The sequence below is a fragment of the Hippopotamus amphibius genome, chromosome 6 (genome assembly GCF_030028045.1).
Source record: "Hippopotamus amphibius kiboko isolate mHipAmp2 chromosome 6, mHipAmp2.hap2, whole genome shotgun sequence".
NCBI lineage: Eukaryota > Metazoa > Chordata > Mammalia > Artiodactyla > Hippopotamidae > Hippopotamus > Hippopotamus amphibius.
The window spans coordinates 147,587,203-147,614,209 of NC_080191.1; the positions used below are offsets into that span (position 1 = coordinate 147,587,203).

Below are 27,007 nucleotides of genomic sequence, written 5' to 3' on the forward strand. Positions count from 1 at the left end.
CTGTCCAAAAAAAAAAAGAAAAGAAAAAAGAAAAAAGAATAAAGCAAACCAAAAAGTTGGGAATTGTTATGAGCCCAAGAACAGTTATTCTGAAATATTCTGCATGACCTAGGCCTCAGTATTTCAGGGCTAGGGCGGGTCCTGATGGAGGAAAATGTATTTTTGGAGATACAAGCTTCAAGGAATTCTTTAGAAATCTTTTAAGGAGCACAGATTTGTGGGGGGCCCTTTTAAATTTGGTTTTGCCTTGTACTCTGTGTAAAATATTTGTACAACAATATAAAAGGCATGGCTTGATGTTTAACGTCTGTGTTTTATTTTTGTTGGCACCAGAAAAGCTCATGTTCTATGTTGTCACTGTACATACTGTAAACAAGACTGCATTAATATTGTTTTCTTATGATTTTTTTGTCTCAATGAATCTAGTTTTAAAAAATACATTCACAAACTACCTTATGTTTAAACACAATGATTCCCTTTTATTTCTTAACGGTACCCAAAATCCCACAATAAAAAAATCATTTAAAGCTGTGTGTTTCGAACTTATCACTTAGAAATAAAAACAAAACATAAAAACAAAGATCAGTTTGCAACATAACTTAAAGAAGCTTCTGGTTTAAAATACCACAGCAGCAATATAAAGAGCTGCTGGCAATCACACGCAGGGATGAGACCCAAATCAATATAACTTGTCCACGTCAGCATCCAATCACAGTAGTTGCTAAATTCAATCCAAAACGTTATTGCTGAATTTGTTGCATGGAATTTGTGAAGACAGTATCGTTCAGCAGCAGAACTTTAGCAGTAAAAATGAGAACGGGAGGATTTCATTGCTTTTGAGCACTAAAGGGACCACAATGAGGACATCTTGGTGATCACCTGAAGATAATCCTCAACTCCATTCCTGTGTTACCTGCTCAAAATAAATGCAAATGACAACCACCTTTTCAGGAGGGGCAGACTCAGCTACTTCAGAAACTAGAATATTTCCCCTTCCCTGTCCTCCCCCTGCCCAAGCCACCAGATTGAAGTGGCGCCATTTTCCTAATGTGTATTTCGTTCTCATTAATAGTATATCAGCTGCTCATGTATTTAGGCAAAATCAGTAGGATTACAGATTTTTTGTGTGTGTGATCTGTTTACAGTAATTGTTTTCTCCAGAAACAAGCCACATTAGTTTTGTTGTTGTCGAATTTTTTTTTTCAATTTTTCAGGAACAATTGGGTCAACTACTGTTTTATTTTAAAATATTAAATACACCTGAGATTGCCAGTTGAGCTCTCTATATGTCTCCTGGAGATAACACTGCTGTGATGAACAGTGAAACAAAACAAACGAAACGAGGTAGGTTAAAACAGGAAGCGCAACACAGATATTGTTTTGCAACACCTTGATACCACAGGCGGCCATGCTCGTAGCTTTGGAAAAAAAATCCCAGACAGTCACGTAAAAGTTCAAATCATCCGCGTAAGAGTTTATAAGGACACGAGTCAATCTGAACAAAATACATATCTCTGCACAAATGTTGTTTACCGTATGTTGGGTAATTTGGAGGAAGGTAAAATGATTAGGGTCTCAGAATTTTGGCCAAAGCCTTGCTTTCAAGTTCTATAAAATCTAAACCAGTGATGCCTGCTGGGTCTCAGGCAGGCCTAGTAGTCTAGTCCCTCCTCTCACCAACCCAGAGAGAACACAGGCAGCTCAGAAACATTTATTATTATTTTCTCCATCACAGTTTTCATCTTGAGAAAGTGGCACCCTCAGGAAAAAGCTGGGAATGACCAGAGCCTGGATGTCATTTATTCTCCAATTCCCAGAAAGAACAAAGTCTTAACTCCTAATGAAGCCCGAACAGAGTGACCTCTTAGCTGGGAAATTTTGTGCATTTGAAAAAAAAAAAATGTGTTCATATATATACGTTTTTAGCTTGTTTCCAGAAGCTCTTTCTGTCTAACCCCCTCTGTCATCCCATCTTTTGCCCTAATCTGTTGCATAATCGCTGAGGCAACGTTGTACTATAGAGTCCCTCATTCACTAGAGCCAACTGAACTCAATGGCACTACTATCCCATTCAACACACTCTGTTCTGTACAGGGCCATATAAAATAGGGCCTGCCAGACTCACAAAAAGGGTAGTTGATTTTATTAGTCTAAGGCTAGTAGTTTAGCCATTTAAAATCTATTTCCCAAAAGAGGGGAAAACTAGTATTTTTCTTCTCTTTTAAAAATTCATTAGCAGTTGCTACCAAAAAGCAACCTTTTGGGTTGGTGAAGGCAAAAGAGTTCTAAAATTACCCCACTCTGTAGTTATGGCCTTCAGTGTAAAGAGATAAGGTACATTTATTGTGCTGTCTCTCACCGTTCGAAATTGGAAATTTTACAACATATCGTATACTTAAAGCGAGCAGGCAGACAGAATTAAAAACAAACATTTTCTCAGTATGCATTCTCTCCCCATTCTTACAAAGTAAGGGGGTAAAGAAAAAAGGTAAAAAACAAAACAAAAGAAAACTCAAAAATCCACCGTAACACAGCTTAATCATAAGAGCACACAATATTTGTTTCTATCCCTAACTCCGAAGGGCACATGGTCCATCTTTGTCCACAGACAACGCAGCATTCTTGGGGATCTCCTGGAAATTTCTGACACCTTTTTCTCTCCTCAACCAGGCTGCAACATTGAAAGATGGACTGTATTGGGACGGGCGGAGGGAGAGGAAAAGGGGGAAGCGGTATGTTCAACCAAGCCTTCTGATTCTGCCTCTAGACTGGCATAAGTCCACATGAGTTATGTTCTTTTAAATTAGAAATAACGCCATGAAGATAAGTGCCAAGTGCTCTTCTGTTACCAGTTCATCATGGAATTTCTGTTGAGGGTCATGAAAAACACTTGGCTACTTCCTCCAGATCGCACGGATGCAAAAAATACCTGTTTGAAATTAAAAAGAAGTTAGTTCAACTGCATGTTTTCTTTCCCTCTTTTCTTCAACCGTCCATCCATTTTCTCTCACATGTCCTATCCTTGCCATGTGTCAGCTCTTAAGACTTAATGGCTGGTGTTTATGAAGTGCCTTTCAATACAGTGCATCCTCTGTAAACATTCCTGCCTTTACTCCTATAAAGGTTACTATTCCCTGTTGTGCTACTGGCCTTCAGGGACCCAGAAGGGGCTATATCTTGATTTGCAACAACCCTTTGGGCGCTCACTTTTTACAAGGGAGTTTTGTGCTAGGATGCTATGCCGGATTTCTGTTCTAGGACACAACATGTCCTTTGATAATTTCTGGAAAGCCACAGGGGCTCCCCCTTTCTCTCCCCTAATGACAAGAGGGCAGACTTTGGGAGCGAAGAGAATCCTTCCAAATTCCCAAAGTCAAGGGAGGATTTGAGGCCTCCTGACTACTATACAACCTCATTTCTCAATTCAACAACAACAGCAACAGCAACAACAACAAACAGTGGCTCTGGTCAGATAAGGTAAGGTGTTTAATGCCTAGTCACTTTGGCACTTCAAGAGTTACCGCTTGGTTTCTCTGCTGATGAAGGCATCTCCTAGGCCAAAGGGGATCGTGGCATTAATAAGGAGAACCACAGTCCATTAGGTCTGGGGCTGCGAAATCATTTTACCGAACAACTGAGAGAAGGGAGCGGAATTTGGGGTACTGCTTGCCTGAGCTGAACATCAGCGAACCACAGCCTCGGGAAACAATATTCCGGGCTGTGGCCCAGTCCTTCAGTGAGCCAACACCAAACTTTGGTCCAAGGCATTTACTTTTGTCACGAGTGTAGAGTCTCTGCTACTTCATTTCCACAGTTGCTTCAGAAGAATGCTGTCTCTCCCAACAACTTCTTGGGAAGCTCTGTGGAAATGCCCGTCATTCGGCTAATGCTACGTATGTAAGTAAAGCTACTGTTAGGGTCAGTGAATCAAGATGGGGAAGCACAGAGGACCCATGGAAACACAATGAGGGACAGAAAGGCCTGCTTTTCTCTCCAGGTTCTGTGAGCATTGGCTCTAAGCCTCGGGGCCCCAGATCCTGGTGTGGTCCCAGCCTGTTCCTGAGGGTGTGGGCATGACTTGAAATTGGCTTTCTGGGATAGGACTTCAGTGAACTGGAGTGTGGGGGTCTGTGCCCAGATCACTCCTAGTCCTATGACCCCCAGACACCAGGTGGGGGCTGGAATTGTACGAGGGGTCAGGTCTGTTTTCTGGCATGTTCTGCCAAGGCCCTGGAACCATTCTTGCCACCCGCAGCTGTTGTCCACTCAGACCCCACCAGACCGCAGCAGGTCAGAACAGTTGGCTACTCCAGGGTCAGGCTAAGACCAGCCTGGCTTCTGGGGAACGGGGGTGAGCTGAGAGATGCAGGTCAGTTCAACTCGTCACATTCTTTCCTATAAACGTTTACGTCTGCTGCTTTGGGGACAGCATTTCTAGGTTGGCCATAGTCGCAAAGGATGAATTCACAAATGCAGTATAGCTTAACTACTAAAACCTCTGGGTTAGTCTACAGGGAGGGCAAGGGAGAAGCAGCACTGCTGCAGAATACCCTTCTGGGCGACTGATCATGCCAGATGAACACCGCCAATCTCACTGGAAGACAGTCCCCCTATGACACTTCAGAAGCAACATGGCTGGGATGACACGAGACATGGCACTAGTTGAGTTTGTGACTGTGCATTCCTTAAGGAATGGGTGACACTTTAAAAAAGTTTACATTCCTACTTGTCAAATGTTTTACATTTAAAGTTGAATATAACGTGATGGGTTACGTCCCAAGAGTGATTTTTTTGTGAAAAGTCTAAAAGTGGAGTAATAAAGTTGACCCACTGTGATATGATTAATGGCAGGCCAACGCCTCTAAGTGCTTAGGAGAATTTGGGGTATCTGCTGAGTCATCTTAAGGCCTGCAGGCCACACAAGTTACTAAGAGTTTACAAGAAATTTTTTAGACGTTTTTCTGTCTTTTTTGATATGTGAATAACACATTTTGAGGGTTCACATGAATCAAACCAAATAATGCCATTTCAAGATAATATTGACTGTTTAACACAGATGTGATTCAAATCAGTATAAAGGAAAATGAAGGTTTCACAGGTACCTGGTGGTCTCTTAAAATGCAAACACTAATGCAAATGTTGAAACGGATTTACCTTATCATTTCTTTCACATAGAAACTTTAACCTTTGAGCTCGCTTATGCATAAATACTCCATCCAAATGTCCTGTTTCCACTGACCGGATCTCAATAGCTTTCTCGCCCCAGCCCATTATCTGATTGGAATGAATGTAGGCTGTCAAAAGGAATTTCCAAAACTGCATTAAAAACATTAGATGGGCAATAACTCACAGCATCTGTTCACATCTTAACCACAAAAATGACAAATGACTTGAGATAAACAGACAAAGCAAGTCTTACAAGTGTTATTCACAGACTTTTTTTTTTTTTGTGGAATCAAATGGTTGTTTCACATTTCTTGACTTTCGTTTCATTTGGGGGGTGTAACTGCTGAAGGAGATAAGGAATGGTTAACCTACCCACAGACGTGGGCATTTCTCCCCATTGGAGCACCACATCCTTAGTTATCCGGCCATAGGTGTTTACATACACCCCCTCATCCTCATAGCAAACAAGCATTTCCATTCCATCTGTTTTAGGCAAGATGACAATGGCATGAGGAGTGATATTGCCCTGAATCTAGAAGACAAAGAAAGGCCAGACATTATTCTTTTTAAAAATAGGACAGTATCTGAACTATTAATCTTTAAGAAATGCAAAAAAAAAAAAAAGCTTTCTCTTTTCCCTTTTCCATTTGCATTTTAGAGAATGACGTTTTGCTTTGTTTAATTTAACCACCGACCTGTCAAATACGCTGGTAAGTACAAACTCAGGCACTAGGTTGTCAATCCAATTTACCTGTTCCTAAAAGTAACAACTACCACCTCAGAGCACCTGCCCTGTGCCAAGCGTGGGCCCTTTACATATATAACTTCTGGTCTTTAGAACAGCTCCCCATGCTAGATATTTTGGTCTATAGATGAAGCAACTGCATCTCAGAGGGCTATTTGGTAACTTGACCAAATCTGCACTAGTATATGGTGGTAGAGTTGGGATTTGAGCACATTCTCGTGGACACTGAAAATCTCATGTCTTCTATCTACTTCCAAAAAAGATGAAGGGAATGCAAACCAGCTGAATCTGACAGAAACAGCCTAACTGGGGCCAAAAGGTGGGACCAAAACAGGCTGTGAACATTCAATACAGATTGTTTATCTGGGCGCCTAAATAACAGAATACAGTGAGCCCCCTACATATGAACCTTCAAGTTGGAACTTTCAAAGATTCGAACATGCGTTCACGTGTCCAGTCTTCACGTGTCTGGCGTACATCGCCACGTGCGTGCATCCTCTACAAGAGGTTGTGCTTTGTGTACTTTATTGTACAGTACTGTGTAGAGTACAGTAACACAGCATCTTTATTTCAAGCCCAGGATGTCCAGAAGCAAGCGTAAAAGCAGCAGTGATGTAGCCGGTACTGCTAAGAAGTGCCAGCTGCTGTACTGTGCGACTGTACTTTTCAAGGCACTGTAGTGTAAGATTAAAAATGTTTTCTTTATTTTTTGTGGTTTTTAAATGTATTATTTACGTGGAAGGTATTATAAACCTATTTATAGTACAGTACTATATAGCCGATTGTGTTAGTTGGGTACGTAGGCTAACTTTGCTGGACTTACGAACTCACTCTTGGAACGGAACTTGTTTGTATGTAGGGGACTTACTGTAATCCAAATTAATGGCTTGTTGAGAAAAAAAAATGAACAATTGCCATTCACCAAAAAAAAAAAATCATACTATTCAAATAAGTGTAGGTTGACTTGTTCTAGGAAAAGAGATGTGGCGTTGCTGTGACCCCCTGGTTGAGAATGTCACAGCTGTCCACCAGGTACACAGTGGACAGCAATGAGGGGATGCAGGATGATCAGGGGACAGCCCACTCCCCTCACCCAGAGCGTGGGCTGTGAGTCCTGTGTGCACGTACCCGTACGCGAAAAGCCCTAATGCAACAACAAGTGACGCGTGTGTGTCGTGCACCAACACAACTTTTTTCAGTTGTTGTGCTTCTTTGCAGTAAAGTCTTTAAACTCTCAAAATACCAAACAGCAACAGATTAGGTCTCAGACTTTGTTGACAAATAATTTCTAATTGTAGGTTAGCCCTGGGACTACACATAGTAGAGGAAACAATTTACACTGCACTCATCCTGCTACGTGAAACTACGGGCAACACTTCCCTTAAAAGTCATGTTTCAGGCAAAGGGTCAGTATAGTAATATTAACAGTACCACCTGCAGAGCCACATGCCAAATACTTTACATGTATCACCTCATTCAATGCTGACAATAACCCCATGCGATGGGTCCTCTTAGCCCTATTTTACAGATGTGAAGGCTGAGGGTTGGAGAGGCTGCCTAATGTGTCCATTATTGCAAAGTGAATATATGCTTTGCGAATACGTGTGCTCCGGGGTGTCTGATTCTACCACGTGACACTGCCCTCTACTTGAAGAGAGGGATGATGGCAGAAAAAAGGATCACTGGCCTTCTCCCACATAAAATGAACCAATCTCCTTCAAAAATTAAAAACAGAAGCTCATCTATTACACTCTTGCTTAAAAAATAGAATCTATGCCCTTGAATGAAAAACATCGTATGTATTTTAATGTAAAATCCAATGAGACATGTCCAGTAAATGGCAAATAACTGCTGTTACGTGTTACTCAGTTTTAAGCAGCCATAAAAATTAGTTACATTTACATGTTTTACGTCTTAAAAGCATCACCTATTTACTGAAGGCCAAAAGTCCATCTGCTTTACTGATTAGTAAAAGTTAGCATGACCTCCACTAAAAATGTACAAAAACAAATCTGTACACACAGGTTGTCGAACAGAGAGTCTTGACAGCCTGCTTCCAGGAACTTACATGAGATGGTATGTAGATATCATAAGAGTTTCCTGAATCAACATCAATTACATGGAAACCAGTGTGTGAACCAAAAATAACCTTTAATCTTTGACCTTCTTCTACTGTGAGATCAACAAGCAGTGGCTTGTGCTGGAGATCTGCAAAAGACTTTAAAAATCACACCATGAGTATCCACATCATTCAAAGAAGTTATCTTAATACATTTTTCCTTTAGCCATTTCCTGTGGAAGTTAATGTCTGGCTTTCTTAAACTGAAAAGCTAGGAAATCTTTCTTTCCATTGTAGGGCTTTTCAGAGTCTGGCTCTAGGAGGAAGTGTCTAGCATCCATTTGTGCCCCTTTCGCCACCCCTTGTGCTCCAGGGCAGAGAAACTGGTTTCCGGTTGTCAACTCTGATAGTGTCATCAGATATTAAAAACTTGGTGCCTGGGTGCTGCTGTTCTTTCCTGTGTATTTCTGGGCTTCTCCCCAAGAAGAAGGTCCGGTCACCTCTCTGGCCCAAGTGACAGCCAGGCCCAGGCATGGCTGCTACCTTTTCAGGGACCGCTTGTGGGCAGCAGGGCCAGCTCTGTGCTAAGGCTGTTCCGGGGCAACAGGCACGCTCTGGTTCTGACTGTCCTGGGTGAGCAAGCACGCACCAGGCTGGCACTTTCTCTAACCTTCACGTTGAGATCTGAGACGTGGGCTTGGCTGACAGAGAAGGAGGGTGGGGCGGTACCTCAAGGCTCATGGCTTACGTTGGCTCACTGGGCTTAACTAGAAAGGGAAAAAAGAGTTTCAGCCACGTTTATCAAAGGGCTGTGTGTGAGACTCCGGATTCTAAGCCCCATCTAACTGTCAAGTGGTCCTCTGTTTTCTTTTGCCGTTGTTTAATCCACACTCTACTTGTATCGGCCTTGAAGTCTGGGAGAGAATCTGTGGAATCACAAGTGCCTCTGCTATAAAGCCACGGCCAGCTAGCAGACCCCACCCTCCTCCTCTTTTGTGAATGTCATTCTCATATATGGGAGGCTCGAGCCGCATCGCCTTGTCCCACGGGAGGACTCGACCCCCTGCCGGCTCCAGTCTTTCCTGTTTAAGTCCTTGCCTTTGCTCTTCCCTCTTTCCAGGCTGACCATGGTTTGCTCAACAAGGCATTCTGCAGTCAATCCTGCACTTTGGCTAGTACACTGATGGCAGTAACTTCAGAACTGGGATGGGAACGGCATCGTCGCTGAAAAGCTTTTGTGAAGAGAGATTCCGGCAGAACAGCAGCACCACTTAAGCTTTCAGGAGTCATCCTTTAAGTTACTACTAACCTAACGCATTCCAAACATTTCTCTCCGTAAAAGTGGGGTTATGGAGTGGGGCCCATTTCCCATCTTCCTGAGCACACCATCACACATGAGCTCCTTGCCCTGCTAAAGGAACAAGATAGAAGGGGGGTGATTCAGCCCTGAAGAGGGCTTGTAAAGTTCCCAAGGCAGCTTCTGCCCTCACGAGGCATATGTGGCAAGAGAGAATATATAAAGGGTCAAAGAAAGATAACAGTCATAAAAGTGGGGAGAAAAAGTGAGGGCCAAGAGATATGAAGAAAGAGAGAGATGTAGGTAGAGAGTAAGAATGAACAGAAGGTAAATTCACACTGGCTGTGGGTAGACTGTGCAGCTCTGAAAACATCAGAGTGCCTGTAAGTACAGGTCCTTCTGGCATGTGGGGGTCAGCTTTCATGAAGCGGAGTCAATGGGACCAGCATTTCCCCATCCTACTTCTGTTGAATCTCATGAATGATCAAGCCAACCACAGAGGGTACTGACGTAGACAAGATAAAAAATGAAAAAGCAATAAAAATTGAAGGATGCAGAGAAACTAGGCCACTTCCCTACGTGGCTATACATTCAGTATTCATTTCAGAGAAGTCCGATAGCAATGGGGATATATGAGCATCAAGTGAGTTTTAGGGACTTTGACCCAAAAGGCTTAAGAGGATTGCAAGATGTAGAGACTGAGTTCAACCTTGAGATTCACTGCTGCTGTTGGCCTGCCTTTTTCAGAAGAAATATCAGAGAGTGCCCTAGTTAGGTGGGTATGTAATGCATCTCATTGCCTAGTATTACAGTGAATGCTTTGCCTGGTAACCATTCCATACGAAGTGACACCTAGAGGTGATGATGCATAGACCTGAAACGCAGGAGGCGGTACCCAAATCTTAAAGTGACTAGTTTAGCAGCACTTACTAATACCTAGTCTTTACTTTTAGAATAACAAACACGAGTTCCTACACTTTTAAAAGAGGGTTATTATATATAGAAAAATTGGTATTAGTCTAGATGTAAGACAGACCACTGTTAACTGGTGGGAACCTAAGCTGAAACAACAAGCTCTTGTTAGGTAATCACATGCCTACTTACCTTAAATGCCATGAACTTATGATACGGTTTAGGAGCCCAAGCATATATCTCCACAGCATTCTTTAAGGCAATCACCAAGAATTTGATCCTTTCATATTTCACTGTAACAGGAAAATTACAAATTAAAAGTTTATTAATTTATTCAGTTTTATATTAATGAGTTTGTAAATTGCTATATATGTGCAAATATATATATATATGTATCATCCTGACTGACGGTAATGCTCCAGTGTGGCATGTTCTCACAGATACGGACTTAACTTCCTTTAACGTACTTGGTTTGCAGGATACCCGGGGCCTTTTGCTTCATATCGAAGGCTCTTTTATCTTCATCTAAAGATGTAACTGGCTTAGGACTGCCTCTAACCACTAGGTCTAGATTTGAATTACTTATTGTAAGAAGAATCTGTGTAAAAATCCTTCATGTTTCCTTGCCTGGCTTTTTTTTTTTGTTTTTTAGATCTTTATTGGAGTATAACTGCTTCACAATGTTGTGTTAGCTTCTGCTGTACAACAAAGTGAATCAGCTGTATGTATACATACATCCCCATAACCCCTCCCTCTTGAGCCTCCCTCCCCACCCTCCCCATCCCACCCCTCTAGGTCATCCCAGAGCATTGAGTTGATCTCCCTGTGCTCTGCAACAGCTTCCCACTGTCTATTTTACATTTGGTAGTGTGTACATGTCAATGCTACTCTCTCACTTTGTCCCAGCTTTCCCCTTTCCCCTCTTCTCCCCCTCTCCCATCCTTTGTCCTCAAGTCCATTCTCAAAGTCTGTGTCTTCATTCTTGCCCTGCCACTAGGTTCATGAGTACCATTTTTTTAGATTCCATATATATGCGTTAGCATACGGCATTTGTTTTCCTCTTTCTGACCTACTACACTCTGTATGACAGGCTCTAGGTCCATCAACCTCATTACAAGTAACTCAATTTCATTTCTTTTTGTGGCTGAGTAACATTCCATCGTATATATATGCCACATCTTCTTTATCCATTCATCTGACGATGGACATTTAGATTGCTTCCATGTCCTGGTTATTGTAAACAGTGCTGCAATGAACATTGTGGTACATGCTTCTTTTTGGATTATGGTTTTCTCTGGGTAATCTTCTAGTATTGCTGTAACTCCCAGGCCACCTAATTCTACAACTATTATATGTAAACTGCTTCTTTATTTATCTACTTATAATGTGAAAGCTTTAAGAGCCTTCTCATTTCCTGGGTACTGAAATATGTTGCTATGTCTTCCTGTGAGTCTTTTTCTATTCACTATCCTGGGTACTCAGTGAATCCTTTTAATTTGATATTTTGAGGTCTTAATTCTAGAAACTTTTCTTGTATTCTTTCTTTGATGCTTTCTTCCCCTTCCGTTTCTTAATTTCTCTTTTCCCTAAAACTCATGTAACTTAGATTTTGAACCACTTGGACCGAACCTTTTATTTTCTTACCTATTCTCTCCATTTTCTTTTCTTTTCATTCTACTTTCTAGGACACTTCTCATCTCTATCTTCCAACCCCTCTTCTACATTTTTTATTCCTGCCAATATATTTTAATTTCCAAGTTTTTTTTTTCTTGGTCTCTGAATGACATTCTCCAACCCTGCTCCATCTTTTTTTAAAAAAATAACACCTATTCTTCTTTTATGGAAACAGTACTTCTAATCTGTCTGAAGTTATTATATTGATAGTTTCTTTTAAAAAATTTTGTTCCACTCCTCTTGTGGAACTCTAACCCTTGTTTCCTCTAAAGTCCCTTCTGTCTAAGTTTCCTTCCTGTTAGTGGATTTCCCCACTGTCTGCTATAGTGGGCTTATTGACTGATAGGTTTCACTTTTAAGGTAGTTAGATAGCATCCTCTTTCCACAGCATTTCAAGTATTAGTACCTGAACATCTTTTCTTGCTGGCCATTTAGTTTCTCCAAAGACAATCTTTCAGTCTCGTGCTTGGGAGTATAAGCATGGCTGGCGACACCTGGGGAGCTGAACAGGGGAAGGAGGGGTGTGTGTGTGTGTGTGTGTATCAGTGTGTCCTTGTAATTCAGGATTCCTCACCAACACATTGGCTGTGCCCACCTTTCATCTTCTGCTGCTATCAGGAAGGGTGGCTGCCTGACTGCGTTCTGGAGGATGTGCTGTTCATCAACTTGCCAGCAGTCCTCCCATTTTCAAGCCCACCTTCCACCTCCACCTCAGACACGTGGGGCCTCAGGTCCTGGGCGTTGCTGGGTTCTGTTGAGTGACTGGATTGATTTTGATGACTTTCCTCACAGCAGACTTAAAATTCAGCATTTCCTGGTCAGCTAGGTCTGTTCCTAGTCATATAACTACTCTTGTTCAATTCTGTTGACCCCTCTTGTTATCTGGTTTCTCTTCTCCTGGTCCCTCTGTCCTTGTGGGTTTACAGCAAGTTTATTCCTTCATGGTTATTTTAATAGGTCTTTGGGAGGGAGTTCAAACTGCAGCCTAGGACTTTATACTGAACGTACTCTTTGAACGTCATCAATCTGACTTTTTGGGGAAATAATGCAAATATATTTAAGGTTCCAGCAGTGTCTTAAACTGGTCACAGATGCATCATCAATATCTGATAGAAAAAAACTGAATGAAACTTAACTGAGCAATTTGGATGGAGCAAATAATTCTGTGTCTTGAGACTTACCAACTTTGTAATGTATACAGCCTTCCAAGTCCCCAACAGTGATCCAGCCTTGTTTCTTTTCTACTTCTGGGTCGTTGTGTAGTATTCTGTTTCTTAACCACGAGAGGTAGTAAACTCGTAGCTTATTCTTCTTTCCTGTTGAAATAATATAGCTTTAATTTCAAGGCCCTGAGACAGCTTTTTCTTTCAATCCTTCCCCATTTCCACTTTATTTTATTTATCTTTATTGACAGTTCTGTGCATGTTTGTGTATATGTGAAGGCACAATAACCAGTGCCTTCAGGATCATCAAAGTATTGTCTCTGATAGAACTTATGGTTAAAACAGGCCCAAGTGTTCTGGTCAAATAACCATTGTATTATTTGTCTTTACCTCCTGGTGGTTTCCTATTTGAGCAAGCTGCTCTTGTTCTCTCCTCCCAATGCAAAGGGCACTGTCTGCTCAGGAAGACCTAATTCTGTAACGGAATGGTGAATCAGTGCTCCAAAACATTCCAGATCTAATCACATGAAGGAGTGTTGACAACTGGATATTTTAGCACACTCATGTGCGACGGCCTTCCCCTCACCTTCTACTCAATACAGAGCCTCTTACTTGCCTCCTCTATTACTTTAAAGATGACAGCTGGTAGCAGTTTCATTTTACCAAATAGAAAAAGGAGTTTCATAAGGAGATACGAAAAACAAGTTAAATGAAGGCAATCAGAGCTCAGAAAGTAACCCTGGACATGTCTAAGGTGCTGAGATCCCTGAAGGGAGTGCCAAACAAAAATAAGAATGGAGAAAAAGATGTGTACTTGGAAAAAAACATAAAAGTTCCCTTTGGTAAATGATGGTAAAGAAATCCTGGAGTAAAGAATTCTTAGTACGACAAGGAAACATCATAAAACATTGAGAAGTTTTAAACTGAGGAGCAAAACTTAATATACTGAGATTATCTGAGTACCAGATAAGAACATGTCCCTTAGGGTAGCTTTTTTTAGTGATCAGTAATTTAAGCCTGTGAGTTATACGTCTTGGGTACTTATTTTCCTGTGATTTCTCTTAGGTGTCAAAAAATGTTTTATATCTTGTAGATGTGATAGACACCCAAAGAAAAGAATTCATTAAAGCACTGCACACTGGATTTGACAGGAGAGCACATTTATAACCTCAATTAAGAGAATCACGTGCAGTTACTGTTCCTTTTTGTAACCCAAAGCTTTGAATATGCATTGATCCCAATAGCTAGGATGGGCACGAGGGCTGATACCTCCTCCTCTCTGTGTCAACACAGCTCCGTGGGCCATCCAAGAATCTTTGGTTCCTATTTTCATTTTCTTCTTTCCCTGCTTATGTGCCTCATGATAACAGGAAATGGTTATACTTTTAAAAATGGGATGTGTCCCTAAAAGCATAATGAAGCCTGAACATGAATTTTCTGATATCATTTCCACTTTTGGTAGGTGACTGGCAGATGTATGATTTTAAATTTGATTTGGGGGTGTAGCAATCAAGAAGGCATTACCCAGATCTAGAGAACGGACTTGAGGACATGGGTCGCGGGAGGGAGGGGATATGGGGATATATGTGTACATACAGCTGATTCACTTTGGTGTACCTCAAAAACTGGCACAACAGTGTAAAGCAATTATACTCCAAACAAGAGCTTTAAAAAAAAAAAAAAAAAAAAGAACACATTACCCAGAATAAAGGAGTATGCTGAATTAAACTCCAATGATAATACAAGAAGAATTTACTTGATGAACCCTTATTTAGGGAGAATAAAAAGAGATGAAACTCTGAGTATTCAGTGGAAAGGTAAAAAGGAAGAGGGCGCTGTAGCATCAAGTGAAGGTAACCTCTCAAAGCAGAAGTACAGCTGAAAAGTTAAAAACTTTAGTCGTCGTTCAACCCAGGGGGAACCTTATGTTTCTCTTTGCCAAACAATGGCTGGTTCTCCACCTTGCCTGCACAGTGGAGACACCTCAGGAGTCAAGAAAGCTTCTGAGACCTGGGCCACACTCCCAGATTCTGACCCGCTAGTCTGGGGCGCATCCTGGATTGTTCACATCTCCTTAGAAGGTTCTAATGTGCAGGGGTACAGTTGATTTCATACTGGATGGGATGGGAGGGGAAAAGAGGGGTATGATTTATTAAACTCCTTCAAACACCATCCAAAAGAAAAAACTTTCAACAACTGAGACCCCTTCAGATTACATTTTCAACATGTTAGTAGTAAGGCCTTCACTTTTGTCGCCATCTTTTTTTTCTAAGTTCTTTTTTGGGAACCAGAAAGCTGCAGAGTACAGCAATGTTTCCTACATTCAAATCTCCTTGCAGACTCAATCACCCAGTGGGCCATCTGCACTTGCTAAAACGTCAGTGAACTATAAGCTAAAGCAGTTCTTCTAAGAAAACAGACCAGAGAAATTTCTGCTTACAAAATTTCTCACTCCCAGAAGCCTACATGTTTATATTCTCCATCTGAGTGCAGATGGCAGTGACCGGAGTGCAGACACCTTGAGAAGATCCTCGCTGAGTCCCGGCAGAGGGTGAAGGCCCATAAGCACACAGCCATGGTGGTGTATCTCTGTCTGATTCAGATTTCGGGCAGAGGTGAGAGACTTCCCTTTGAAGGTCAGAATCTCCGGAGTTACAGAACATGGGTGATGTCATTCTGGCTATACTGCCATAATTTATCATGCTGCTCGCTGGCTGGGAAGGGCAGAGCTTACTATTGCTTCAGAAGTGAGGCGATCACCTTTCCCACCTGCGCAGACCTGGAGGACTCGGTCATCCCAGCAACATACCTGATATTGTCACAAGGACATTCAGTCCCTCTAGCACATCCATCTGCTGAAATCGCCTCCGGTTGATCAGATTATAAACTTTGCCTTGCCCACTTCGGTCCAAAAGCATCAGGCCATTTTCAGTTCCCACCAGGAGGTTTACACCTGCAAAATTTAGGAAGCACCCCAAGAATGACTCTTATGCACTTTACTCTTCTGCATCCGGGGTCCTTTTAAAACCCAAGAAACTGTGCCTTGTAAATATAAACTAATGGGCAAGTAGGTCCTACAGTAGGGAGTGTAGAAGTAGTAGCTCTGAGACAGTAATTAAATCACTCTCCCTTTGGTAATGAAATTAGTTTTCTTTTATAAAGTGGGAGCAGCATTCATTACATGCAGCCCTCTCCTACCTAGAATAGAGTTCTTCTCAAGAGGAGCCCGAGGCACAGCTGTGATGCTAACACACGTTGCCTTTATTCTTTTCCTGTAACCCCCACCCTTTTCTTGGCTCTCTCTATAAATCCCACCTCAAGGCTTCCCCAAGGTTCACTCCACCCCTACTCATGCAGTGCTTTCTAGGCTACCCACCTTCCACATATAACAGAGTACCCCATTCCCATACCCTACTGGAAGAAAAGCCCTTCCTCCTTCTTACACCAAAGCTTGATTTACATCCCATACCCTAAGGTTCTGTTCTCTGTTAGGGAAATGATAAGCCAATTCAAGTGCAGGTGTTAACAGCCCCAGAATCAGGGAAATCTTGACCGTAAGGGACTTCTCAGACGTCTAGCTCTAGTCCAGCCCACCTCCCATGCAGTAATTCCTATTACAAACACTCTGGTAGGTCAGTGGTCTTGCTGGGATAGCTACCATCCTGAAAATTCATCCCTAGGCAAATAAACACCCCTCACTCCCAACACACACACAGACACACACACACACATTGTGAGGTCCGCTGTGCAATGGCCTATATTTACGAACAGGTAACTTTCCCACTTCTCTTGCTTATTGCACGTCTGTCTTCTAAGTACATGAATGTCTGCTCTTTCAACCACACGTTAGTCAATATTAAACGTGGATATCTTGCTGACTTCTAACAGTCTCTTCTCCAGAGAGCCTTACTCCCCTGAAATGGTTTTCGGGCTTCATGCTTGTCTCTGCTAAAACTCAAATGTTTTTGCTCTTATAAGATTACGGTGCCCCAAACTAGGCGCAGTATTTTAGATGGGTACAGATGGGCCATGTCCTTCGTTGATATGTATGCGATGTTTATGGCAACACAGACCAGGATTCTGATAGAATCCCATTACCCCTATACTGAATCTGAGGTCAGCTAAAATCTGCAGATCTTTTTCACAAGAAAAAGATGTTTTGAACTAAAAGGGAAGGCATGTCATTTGTTGTCCTTTATAAGTTTTATCTTGCTACTCTTACTGGTATGGCTTTTGGCAATTCACTGAACTATTCTGGGCTGTTTTTGTAGCTGTGACATGGAGGTCACACCCTTATTCCCCTTGCAGAATGTGGTATGGATCTTGGAGACAGAATGTGGAGCACGTCACACAGTACCGGGCGCACAGGAAGTATGTGTTAAGTGGTAGCTAGTGCTGTTGCTGGCTTTATCTCATCACAGTTATATAACGAGGTCATTCTGCATCTCATTCTGTTATCCTGGGTATCAGTTCTTTCTAAATATAAAACTGCTCTTGATCTTTCCTGAGGCCAAGACAGTCCCAAGTTGGCTCTCTAAAATCCATAATTCAATCAGCACTCTTCTAATGGTAAGATTCCTGATTGAGGGTCAATTCATTAATGAATGGTAAAAAAGCACCAACTTACCCCACAGAGCCGCACAAAGTATTTCTGAGTTGAATCGCTTCTTGTATTTTCTGATTTCTGGTGTGTCGCTATGAGGCCGAATGTTGGTTGGGTTTACGTTTACCACTGAAATCTTTCTTGCTTCATTTAGTTTGGCCTGTTCTTGCCTAAGAAGTTCGCTAGTAAACAGAGCTTTGAGAAAAAAGAATCAGAGAAGTCAGTGGCATCTTAAAATATAACCAATGGAGATACGGAGAAGGGGCTTTAAAACACTATGATTTCTCCTTGTTTAGTATGCATTACAGTAAAGGCAAAGAAACACTGAAACTATAAATATTTTACACCTTTTTAGTAGAATAAAGTATGTCATTCATAAAAGCAGTATTTTATCCATTAGTAAAACAGGCTTATAGACACTACTTGAGTAGTTTAGGGAATTAATATTCATCTCATAAAGTTAAATATACTCTCCCCACCTCCTGTAATATACACAAGAGAGATTTATGTTTTGAAATTCCACAGAATCAACTGACAAATTGGCTTGAGTTGAGTCTGATGATTAGTGAGTTGCAGAATTCTAGAAAGCAAGATTCTCCTCTAAATCAGCCAGACTTTTGCAGTGGGCAGCACACACCTAGAACTCAACACAACGCAACACGCATTTATTAAGTGTCTACTGCGTGCACAGCATTGTACCCAGAAATTGCTTTTGAGAAATATGTGGTGAGTTTGGAGATCTCTGAGGAACAGCTTTTCCCAGGGCCCCTGGATACCTCTGGGTTCCTACCAGAATCAAAATAGAAGAGATGAAAAAAAAAAGAAAGAAAGAAAGAAAGAAATTTGCTTGAGGAATCCTACAAAAAAATAATGTAAAAAAGTTTCCCTTTAAGACAGGGCCTAAGCAGTTAATGGCTTAACTATTGGACTAATAATTATTTTTTTATCAGGCCATATCAGAAAGGAAAACCAAGCTGTTTCTAAAACATCGAGGCCTTCTAACTTACCCGCAGCTGATGCTTCCTCATCCTCTTCATCTTCATCGGTGGGAGATGTCTGGTACACTCTGGGGTCCACAAAGGGGGTGAAGGAGGCTTTGGTGCTGCTCCCCATGCCATACTAAGCAACAGGCAAGAAGATTAAGAAGAACAGATAGATAAATACTGCAGCAACAAACAATGCGAACAATACTTTGCTTGGGCTTTAAAATTACTAGAGACTCTTCAAACTACCCAACTGTTCACACTCTAACCCCCAAGTCAAAGTGGGTGCTTCTCTCTCTGCTTCTCCTCATATTGATTCCTCACTAATCACAGTGTCTTTGCAGGGTTTCCTTAATGATCAGACTGCAAGAGTTGCAGTGAGCACATTACATTATGGACCATAGTGGCCCCTTAATATCCGGTAAAATGGCTATGGTGGCAGAGCCCCTCTCTCCCTTGAAATAAAAGCAATCTCCTATTGACCAAATGGTTTTAAGAAAAGCCGACACAAACTGTCAATACACTAAGTAAGCATATCAACACAGCAGCACTTCATCGTGAACACACAGTAAACCAGAGACTCCCTCTTGGGGCCCCTGGGTCCTTCCATGCTGGCCTGGTGATGCAGGTGGATTGGTGTTGGCTCAAGAAGCCTTAAAATCTGCAATTCAGGGACCATTTCATCCAGGGAATGAAGATTTTTCCTTTCCGTGGTAGTTTCCTTAAAAGAAACTATATACTTATAAACGATAACTATATACTTATATTTATATGCCCTATCTGGGGACTTCAAGAAGATACCAGGTTTGCAGGCAATACACTTTGAGGGCTTACTTAAAAAATAATCTCAAGGGCTTAGACAGCACAGATGAGACATGAAGTCAGAACTAGACTAGGGAACAGAAAACCATCAAGGCTTCATGTCCCAATATTCCATATTTTAGTTTTGCCAAAGGAGCTTCAATAACCATCTCCCAATTTTGTCTGTCATCTCTACTCTTACTTATATTCAAGTCCTTTTAATATTATAAACAGGTCTGCACTCAATATAAGAAGCACCTTTTTGGGGGAGAAATGTCTTTAAATTTTTATTTCTTTAGTTTTTTTGTTTAGGTTTTTATTTAAAAATAAAACCAGTATCCCAATACCTCTAAACACATAAGGAGAAAACCACAAGATCTCTACCTGCCTTAATTCAAGATTTCCCCTTCAGCTTATGAAATCAAAACCATTCCATCCTCCACAAGGCAGGACTCCCCCTTCCAAACAGAACACGCTCACAGACAGCCTCTCCTCTGATCTGTAGAAGTCTGTGAAGGAGGCGTGGCAAGTACTGCCATTCCCACTTGGAGCTGGGGAAGCGGCAGAATTTGAAGCAGGGTCCGACCTCACAGAGTTGTCCTTGGTATCCAAAGTGGCGTTCAGGCAGAAAAAAAAACCTGTCCACAGTGCATGAAGCTATAACAGAATGCTCTGTGTTCTTTTCCTTGCGGCAAACTTCATCTCATCTATAACTTTAGACTCCAAATGGTGTATCATAAAACCTCAGTGTGTGGACAACATCAAAAACAGCACTGCATATGCTTTATATTTAAATACATGTAGGGTCCGTGTGTGATTCACAGGACTGTTCATGAAACATGACCAAGCGCTGTGACCTCATCCGACTGGTCAAGCTCGGTCAACGACGTCTATAAGCACTGCCCAACGGATTGTTTATTCTGGCTTTTTTCCCAGACTCTTTTCTGTGTAGGAAAGATAATATCCCACTTCTCCTTTTCTTGTGTGATTTGGAGTTTAGGAAGATGAACACTTTGAGAACGTATCTATTTTTATTTTTCATAAACAAATCATTTCAATCTTATTTCATCTAAGTCAAACTCAGTTTGACTAAATTAATGTAAATATGAACCTCAACTATTGGTCCTGTAATTGTTATAGACTGAAGTTTCTATTCCTGGCCTGGGAGATAGGAAGTCCCAGCTCTGTCACAGAATAGCTGTGTGTCTTGGGCAAGGCACTTAACCTCTCTGAGCCTCAATATTTGCTTCTATAAAAATAGGTATTGGTCCAGATGCTACCTGAGACCTTCTCACTGCTCTGCTTCTAGGATTTCCTCCATTTGAGTATACGTGTAAGTAGTTACACAGTAGAACCCAACCAAACACGTTTCTGGGAGCTTGGCAAAGCCTCCTTCTTGAGGACCCCCTGAAGGAGGACAGAGTTGTCGTGGCTGTGGGCCAGCACCTACTTCAGTCCCAGAGTCCATCTCCTGGGGGTGGGTGGAGACGCGCCCCAGGCCCTCGGTGGGGGTCCCCGCGGGGGAATGGCTCTGCTGCACCAGGTCCGGGAGGTTGATGTGGCCGGCGAAGCCATTGCTGTCACTGTGGCCAGACCGCTTCTTCTCTGCAGACGTCTGAGGGGGCACAACACACAGCGGCCGTTAGAGAGGGAAGGCAAAGGCCACAGGGTGACGTCACCCCTCACACAGGACCGGCGCAGCAGCCTGTACACTGTCCCACTGGGGTGGGGAAGATATTCAAATTCCTATGTTATCTAAGAAAAGAAGAAAGAGTCCAGCTTTGCTAATACTGAGTACATGGATGGACCCTGGGGCCTGATGCTTCTGCGTGAGGGGTAGTCACGGGTCACCTGTGATGTGGGGGTGCCCTGTGGGAAGACAGGAACACAGGCGGAGGGGCTCTGTGGGACCACACATGATGTCCCTCTTCTGCAGCGTCTGCGTGTGCGTGTGTGCCTGTGCCTGCACACCAGATCACACTGGCAGGCTACGGTGCCCCAGACCCGCGAAACAGAAACATGAGCTACAGTTTCACTGCAGAGAAGCAGCAGGATGAGATAACACAGATAGTCCCTGCCCAGTGTACTCCAAGAAAATGCCGAGATGCTTTCCAACGCACAGGGGTCTTCATCGGTCACAAGGGCAAACCAATGATTAATCCTATCTGATGGGAGTTATAAAGAAAATGTGGAAATAATCTAAAGATTATTTGAAAATATGGATTCACATCCACTATAACTAATGTTGAATTGCTCAGTAAGTAACTATGGTGCCTTGTGCTAGGAGCTGGTAAAAAAAAAAAAATGAAGTTATCACTAGCAAAGCATCTGAAATATTGTCTACAGTATCCCCTCTTTTCCCCGACAAATATTATCTCATTTATGAAGTGTGGCTCAGAGACGTTAAATAAGCAGCCCAAGGTCACACAGCCCAAGATGGTGAAGGCAGCAGAGCCCAGGCACGCGCCTGCTCCAGACGCTCGCGTGGGCACCTGGGCCGGGAACCCCGTCCTTGAGCCCTTGAGGAAACTGCGGCCCAGGCAAAGCCTTCCTCCGAGGTTTGGGAGCAAGGAGGTGACTCTGGGCCACTGTCGGCCAGGTCAGTCCTCCCCCAGGGGCCGATCCTTGCACCCCTCCCTGTGAGCCCAGCTTTCCCCTTCCTTCCCCTTCCAAGGTCTTCTCCAAGCAACTCCCAGAGTCATGGAAACCGAGCTGCGGAGTGCAGCCTATCGCATCCCTTTGTCATGTCCTTTAAAGGTATTTTATAATGTATATAATGTTAATGCAGTAGGACAAATGCATAATTTGTGAATAAATAAATACAGTGTATTAAGTAGCATTCCCTGAAATTCTTACTGATAGGGTTGCATGACCTAACACATTGCATATCACTGCCTGGGAGAGCAAAGCCTCCCCCCAAAAATTCTAGGGAAGAAATACAGAATTAAAAGAAAATCCTGCTCCCAGAAAGCCAGTGCTCACACTGTAGTCCTGGCTAGTACTGCACGTCCTAATTTAACATTTGTGTGACTGGCTCACTGAGGTTTCTTACAGTAGATCTGACTAAGTAATGATTCCCTTCTTTGCCTTTTCTTTTTTTCATTCATTTGCTGAACATTTCTGAGTGTCTACTAAGTATGAAGCATTTTGCTGAGCGTGAAGGAATCAATCAGGAGCAAGGCAGACACACTCCCTGCCTTGTTTGGGGCTGGCGTGGGCGAGCGTTCCTGCTGTTTCTTTGACCACCTCAGCAGCCTGGCTGCTTCCTTCCAGAGCCTGTCCTGGTCTTGCAATTATAGCTCTCCACCTGTCTCTGGCTGGAAGTGAAAGGAGGCACTTTCGGGGGGAAGATGAAATAGACTCCCAAGTTCCTGAAGGGGTGCACGTAACTGATGTTACCAGGAAGCCTGAGAAATAAAGCCTTAGCACCCTGGGTTTCTTGGCAGCATGCCCCTGGCCCATGACTATCCCAGAGAAGGGCATTTTCTAGGCTCGTTTTGTCACCGTGCTCATCTGAACATTTCACCTTCTAAATTACATTCAAGGGGTTCGGTCCTAATTTATTGTACTGGCCCCTATTTTAGGTGTACTGGGCAGCTTCTCCTTCCCTTTAACTTCGGTTTAAATACTGAAAAGCGTTTTACCATTTCCCCCCAACTTCCCAGTAGCATCAATCACACATTCTCTCTAGAGTTTTGAGGCAGCGTTCCGCCTCAGGCCAAAAATCAATGCAGATACACTGGTTATCAAAGAAAGACCTGAAGAGGCTCAGAGGGGAAATGGCCCAGACAGTGGGAAGCTTGAAGGAATTCAGCAATGACCCCTGAATCTTCCCACTTCTGAGTCATCACCCGTTTGTTCACTGAACCAGCACCCTCTTAGAATTAAATACCTTCTGTGTGCCAGGCATTCTGCTGGGAACACAAAGATAAATGAACAGCCGCTGTCTTCTAGGATCTCACTAACAGAGCCCCAATAACCTACGATCTTAACGTGCTCAGCAGTTTCATGGGGGTGGGCACTAGGATGTTCTGAGTATCAGTAGATGCCGGGTACCATGCTAAATACCTTAGGTTCACATCCTTACAATACCACCAGCGGCTAGCTGCCATTATCCCCATTTTACAGACGGAAACATGTCAGTGTAAACAATTCAATGAACTTGCCCCGAGCGATATGGGTTGTAAGTGATGAAATCAGGGTTTGAACCGAGGCTGACTGGAGGTAGAGCCCAGGTGCTCTGGCGGCTGTCGTCCTAGGTGGCTCCGCTCTCGGCCACAGCTGATTGACTGGACCAGGAGTGGACACCTGAGCCAAACACGATCGGACGCTCACGGCAGTTTCCAGTTAGGCCTGAGATACTGCTCAGTCTCTGCTGGGCAACTGAACTGGGATGTGGTGAACACCTTGCAATGGGGATAGGGTGGGGAGAGGTGAGAGCACGTGTTTGCAGGAGAAGAGAAATTTCGTGTGTGTACAGAGAGAACAAGGGAGAAAGTGAAGGAAACAGAGATGAGGGTGAGGAGAGACAGGCAGCGAGGGGGCCAGAGATCTGCATATGAGAAGCTGCCCGATAGGGTCCCAACTCGCTCTCTGCCTTTGATTCCTTCTAGGAAATACCTCTGAATCTTTATTCCCCCGTCTCTGATACCTATCCTGCCTTCTTTTCTTAAGCTCTTGTACGTGGGTTGTTTTTTCTAGTACTTGTAACCAAGAGTCTTCATGACGGTAAACTTGTGTCCTGGTACAGTGGGTGGACAGACCCTGGAGAGACACCAGCTGGGCAGTAAGAAAGGCCCTATGGACAGAGGCCCACGGAGTCCCAGGAGAAGCTTTAAGGAGGAAGGGAAGTGGAGCCAGACCCCCAGGGGGTCTGCTGGGTGAAGAATGAGCTGCAGTGAGGGAGGAAGAGGAGCTCTTCCCAGCAGATGGGCCCCCGTGGACAAAGTGGCAGATGACAGCTGGTGTGGTGTGTTCTAGAAGGAAGGTAAAGAAAGGTCCTGTGCGGCCGTAGGCGAGGGAAAGGTAGAACCACAGGGGCAGGGGTGCGTGCTACCAGCAGGTTTGTGCCTCTGATAAGACCATGGGTAGAAGAGCCAGTGCACTCCTATAGAAGCATCTCATCCTCTCCCACAGAAGGACCAGATGAGTGATTCTCCCTGATGTTCATCTTGGGAAACTTAACCATAAAGAGTTTTTATTTTCTTATTCTTTTGTCAAATACAACTTGTACTTATCTTTTTTAATACACATACTTTTAATGGATTCCAACTCAGGTTGTTATTTTAAAAACCTGCATTTGGGAAAAGAACAATTAAGAAATTGAGAGGACAAAAAGATTTTAGGGCCTCAATAGATCAAATTCATATACGACACTGGTGGATGCAATTTTCAAGGTGCTTGACTGTGGTCACAGAGTACTGGGATGCTTTAAACAATACGGAGCCATCTGGACGTGGCTGGTGACTGAACTCAAAATGTGGCTCCAGGGACTTCCCTGGCAATCTCGTGGTTAAGACGCTGTGCTTCCAATGCAGGAAGTGTGGGTTCGACCCCTGGTTGGGGATAAGATCCCACATGCCTCAAAGCCAAAAAAAAAAATGTGGCTTCAAATATCCACGTCAAGGTATTGACTCTGTTCTACAGATTCGAGCAAATTTGGAACCACATTAGAAAGTGGAGTCCTTTTATTTGGAGTCAGAGAGTAACTCATTCCAGAACATTTCCCCTCATGTTTTCTCAAGTGGCAAGGTCTACCGAGAGAGGCCCTCTACATGTCCATTGAAATTATCCATTCACCACGCTGGGAGATTTACATGCCAGCACAACACAATGTCAACTTCAGCGGCCAAGTCCATTTTTCATTTCAGGCTCCCGTGAAAGGACTCTTTAAAGTCTACTTGAAAGATTCGGCAAGGCCATAAGACGAAATTCTAGCAAGTTGCTTTGTGAACTTGTCTTCCAGTTATAGCTCTACTGCCCATTATTATTTCAAAGGCCTTATTCATCTCAAAACTTCAGTTCCTTTCTCTCTAACAAAAATGAGATGCCCTCTGCCTTTCCGGAGAGCAAAGCCTGCTATCCGTGTTTTCCAATCTATCCTGGCCGAGGAAGGGGAACGACAGATGATATACGTTTGTGTTTCAGAAGGAAGAGTGGGGAAGTGATAACACGTAAAAGCAGAGCTCAGCCCTACGGAGAGAGTGACGTGGAACAGGTAACATTTATCGGATGCTTACCTGCATCAACCGACTTCATTCCCCCCAATCATCCTGTGAGTCATGCACTATCATTTACGAAATTTTACAGATGACAAAATGGCTGCAGGGAGAGGTCTGGTAACTGCTGCCCAATGTCACCAGCCATTACTTTCCTTCCAAGGAAAGACCTGCTGTCAAACTGGCGCGATGATGATGGAGTGAAAAAAGAAGAAAAGACACATTCTAATGCGTCCAGGCCCTTGCTTTCAGCACAGATACGATGGGGAAGCAGTGCATGTTGGGGGGGCGGGTGCAGGGGAACGTGTGCCCCCTCACCAGTGATGTTCCTAGAGTTTAAAGAAACAAAATGACTCAAAGTGCTAAGCTGCATTTTTAAGTACATCTGTGTATTTCTTCGTTCTTTCACCAGTACAGCTTAATAGGCTTTAATGAGAATTTAACTAGATAAGATGATATCATCATTTCTTGGAACTATCGAGCATTTTCTACATAAAATCCAGAAGGATAAAACCCAGGGTGGGGAGGAGAAGGCATAACAAGGCCACTGATGCTATCTGGATAGACCATTCATTTCTGCTTTCCTGTGGTAGGAAGCATCTGGGTTTGCCCGTTTTATATCCTCAGGCTCAAATGCTATATTCCGATTTGCCTAGCTTCCGCTGGAGAATCTGGACTAATGTGATTAAGTCGCACTGCAAAAGCTCAGAAGGATGCAGGAAAAAAGGTGGACAATTAAAATCACTCAACCATTTAGAAACACGGCTCCTTCTCCCCCCGTCCTATTCCTTAAAACACACACTGTAAGCATCCTCTGTGAAAGCACTCATATAAAAACCAATTAAGAAATGCCCTTCTACACAGTTTTTACACCAACTCACCTCTCTTATCATCAAGGTCCCTTCTCTTGAAATACTGCTGCCGAAAGTGTCCGCGTGAGAGGTCTCCAGCCCGTGCGTGCCGACCATGCCCACACTGTACTGCTCAGCGCTCCCGGGGGCTCCCGTGGGTCTGAAATGGGAAGGAACAATATTCACGACAGTGTATGTTGAGGGAATACCTGCTTCCTTTCCACGGTTATATTTTTTATTGCAGCAAAATATACATACCATAAAATTTACCATTTTAACCATTTTAAGCGTACAGGTCAGTGGCTTGAAGTACATTCCACTTTAATCTACTGCACGGATGCTTGAACTGAGGTCCCACTTCCGTAGCATCCCCTCTCGACCTACTCTCCACCTGGCAGCCAGCGTGAGAGACCAGGCTCTGCGTTACCTCCAAGCCCTCCCTACTTCGTCTCTGACCAGCAGGCACCCTGAACTTTGCACACGCTCTTCCCTTTGCCTGGAAAGCTCTCTCCCACCCTGTCTGGCTGGTTCCCTC

At 43.2% G+C, this 27,007-nt stretch overlaps 1 protein-coding gene across 6 annotated transcripts in view; it reads right to left on the reverse strand.

Annotated features, from left to right (window-relative positions):
- Nucleotides 1-453: 453 nt before the first annotated feature.
- TNIK (TRAF2 and NCK interacting kinase) overlaps nucleotides 454-27,007 on the reverse strand; it is a 385,050-nt gene continuing 358,496 nt past the window's right edge. For 4 of the 6 annotated variants that reach the window (XM_057738433.1, XM_057738432.1, XM_057738431.1 and 1 more), the window contains 11 exons: nucleotides 26,503-26,632; nucleotides 20,854-21,018; nucleotides 18,627-18,738; nucleotides 17,644-17,814; nucleotides 15,826-15,969; nucleotides 13,035-13,169; nucleotides 10,372-10,472; nucleotides 7,980-8,129; nucleotides 5,539-5,698; nucleotides 5,155-5,294; nucleotides 454-2,929 (listed from right to left, as the gene is read on the reverse strand). In XM_057738433.1, coding sequence (XP_057594416.1) covers nucleotides 2,846-2,929; nucleotides 5,155-5,294; nucleotides 5,539-5,698; nucleotides 7,980-8,129; nucleotides 10,372-10,472; nucleotides 13,035-13,169; nucleotides 15,826-15,969; nucleotides 17,644-17,814; nucleotides 18,627-18,738; nucleotides 20,854-21,018; nucleotides 26,503-26,632 — 1,492 coding nt within the window. In that variant the 3' untranslated portion in view covers nucleotides 454-2,845. Of the gene's footprint in view, nucleotides 2,930-5,154; nucleotides 5,295-5,538; nucleotides 5,699-7,979; nucleotides 8,130-10,371; nucleotides 10,473-13,034; nucleotides 13,170-15,825; nucleotides 15,970-17,643; nucleotides 17,815-18,318; nucleotides 18,406-18,626; nucleotides 18,739-20,853; nucleotides 21,019-26,502; nucleotides 26,633-27,007 lie in introns of all 6 variants that reach the window. The other 2 variants (XM_057738430.1, XM_057738428.1) reach the window with 1 other exon arrangement.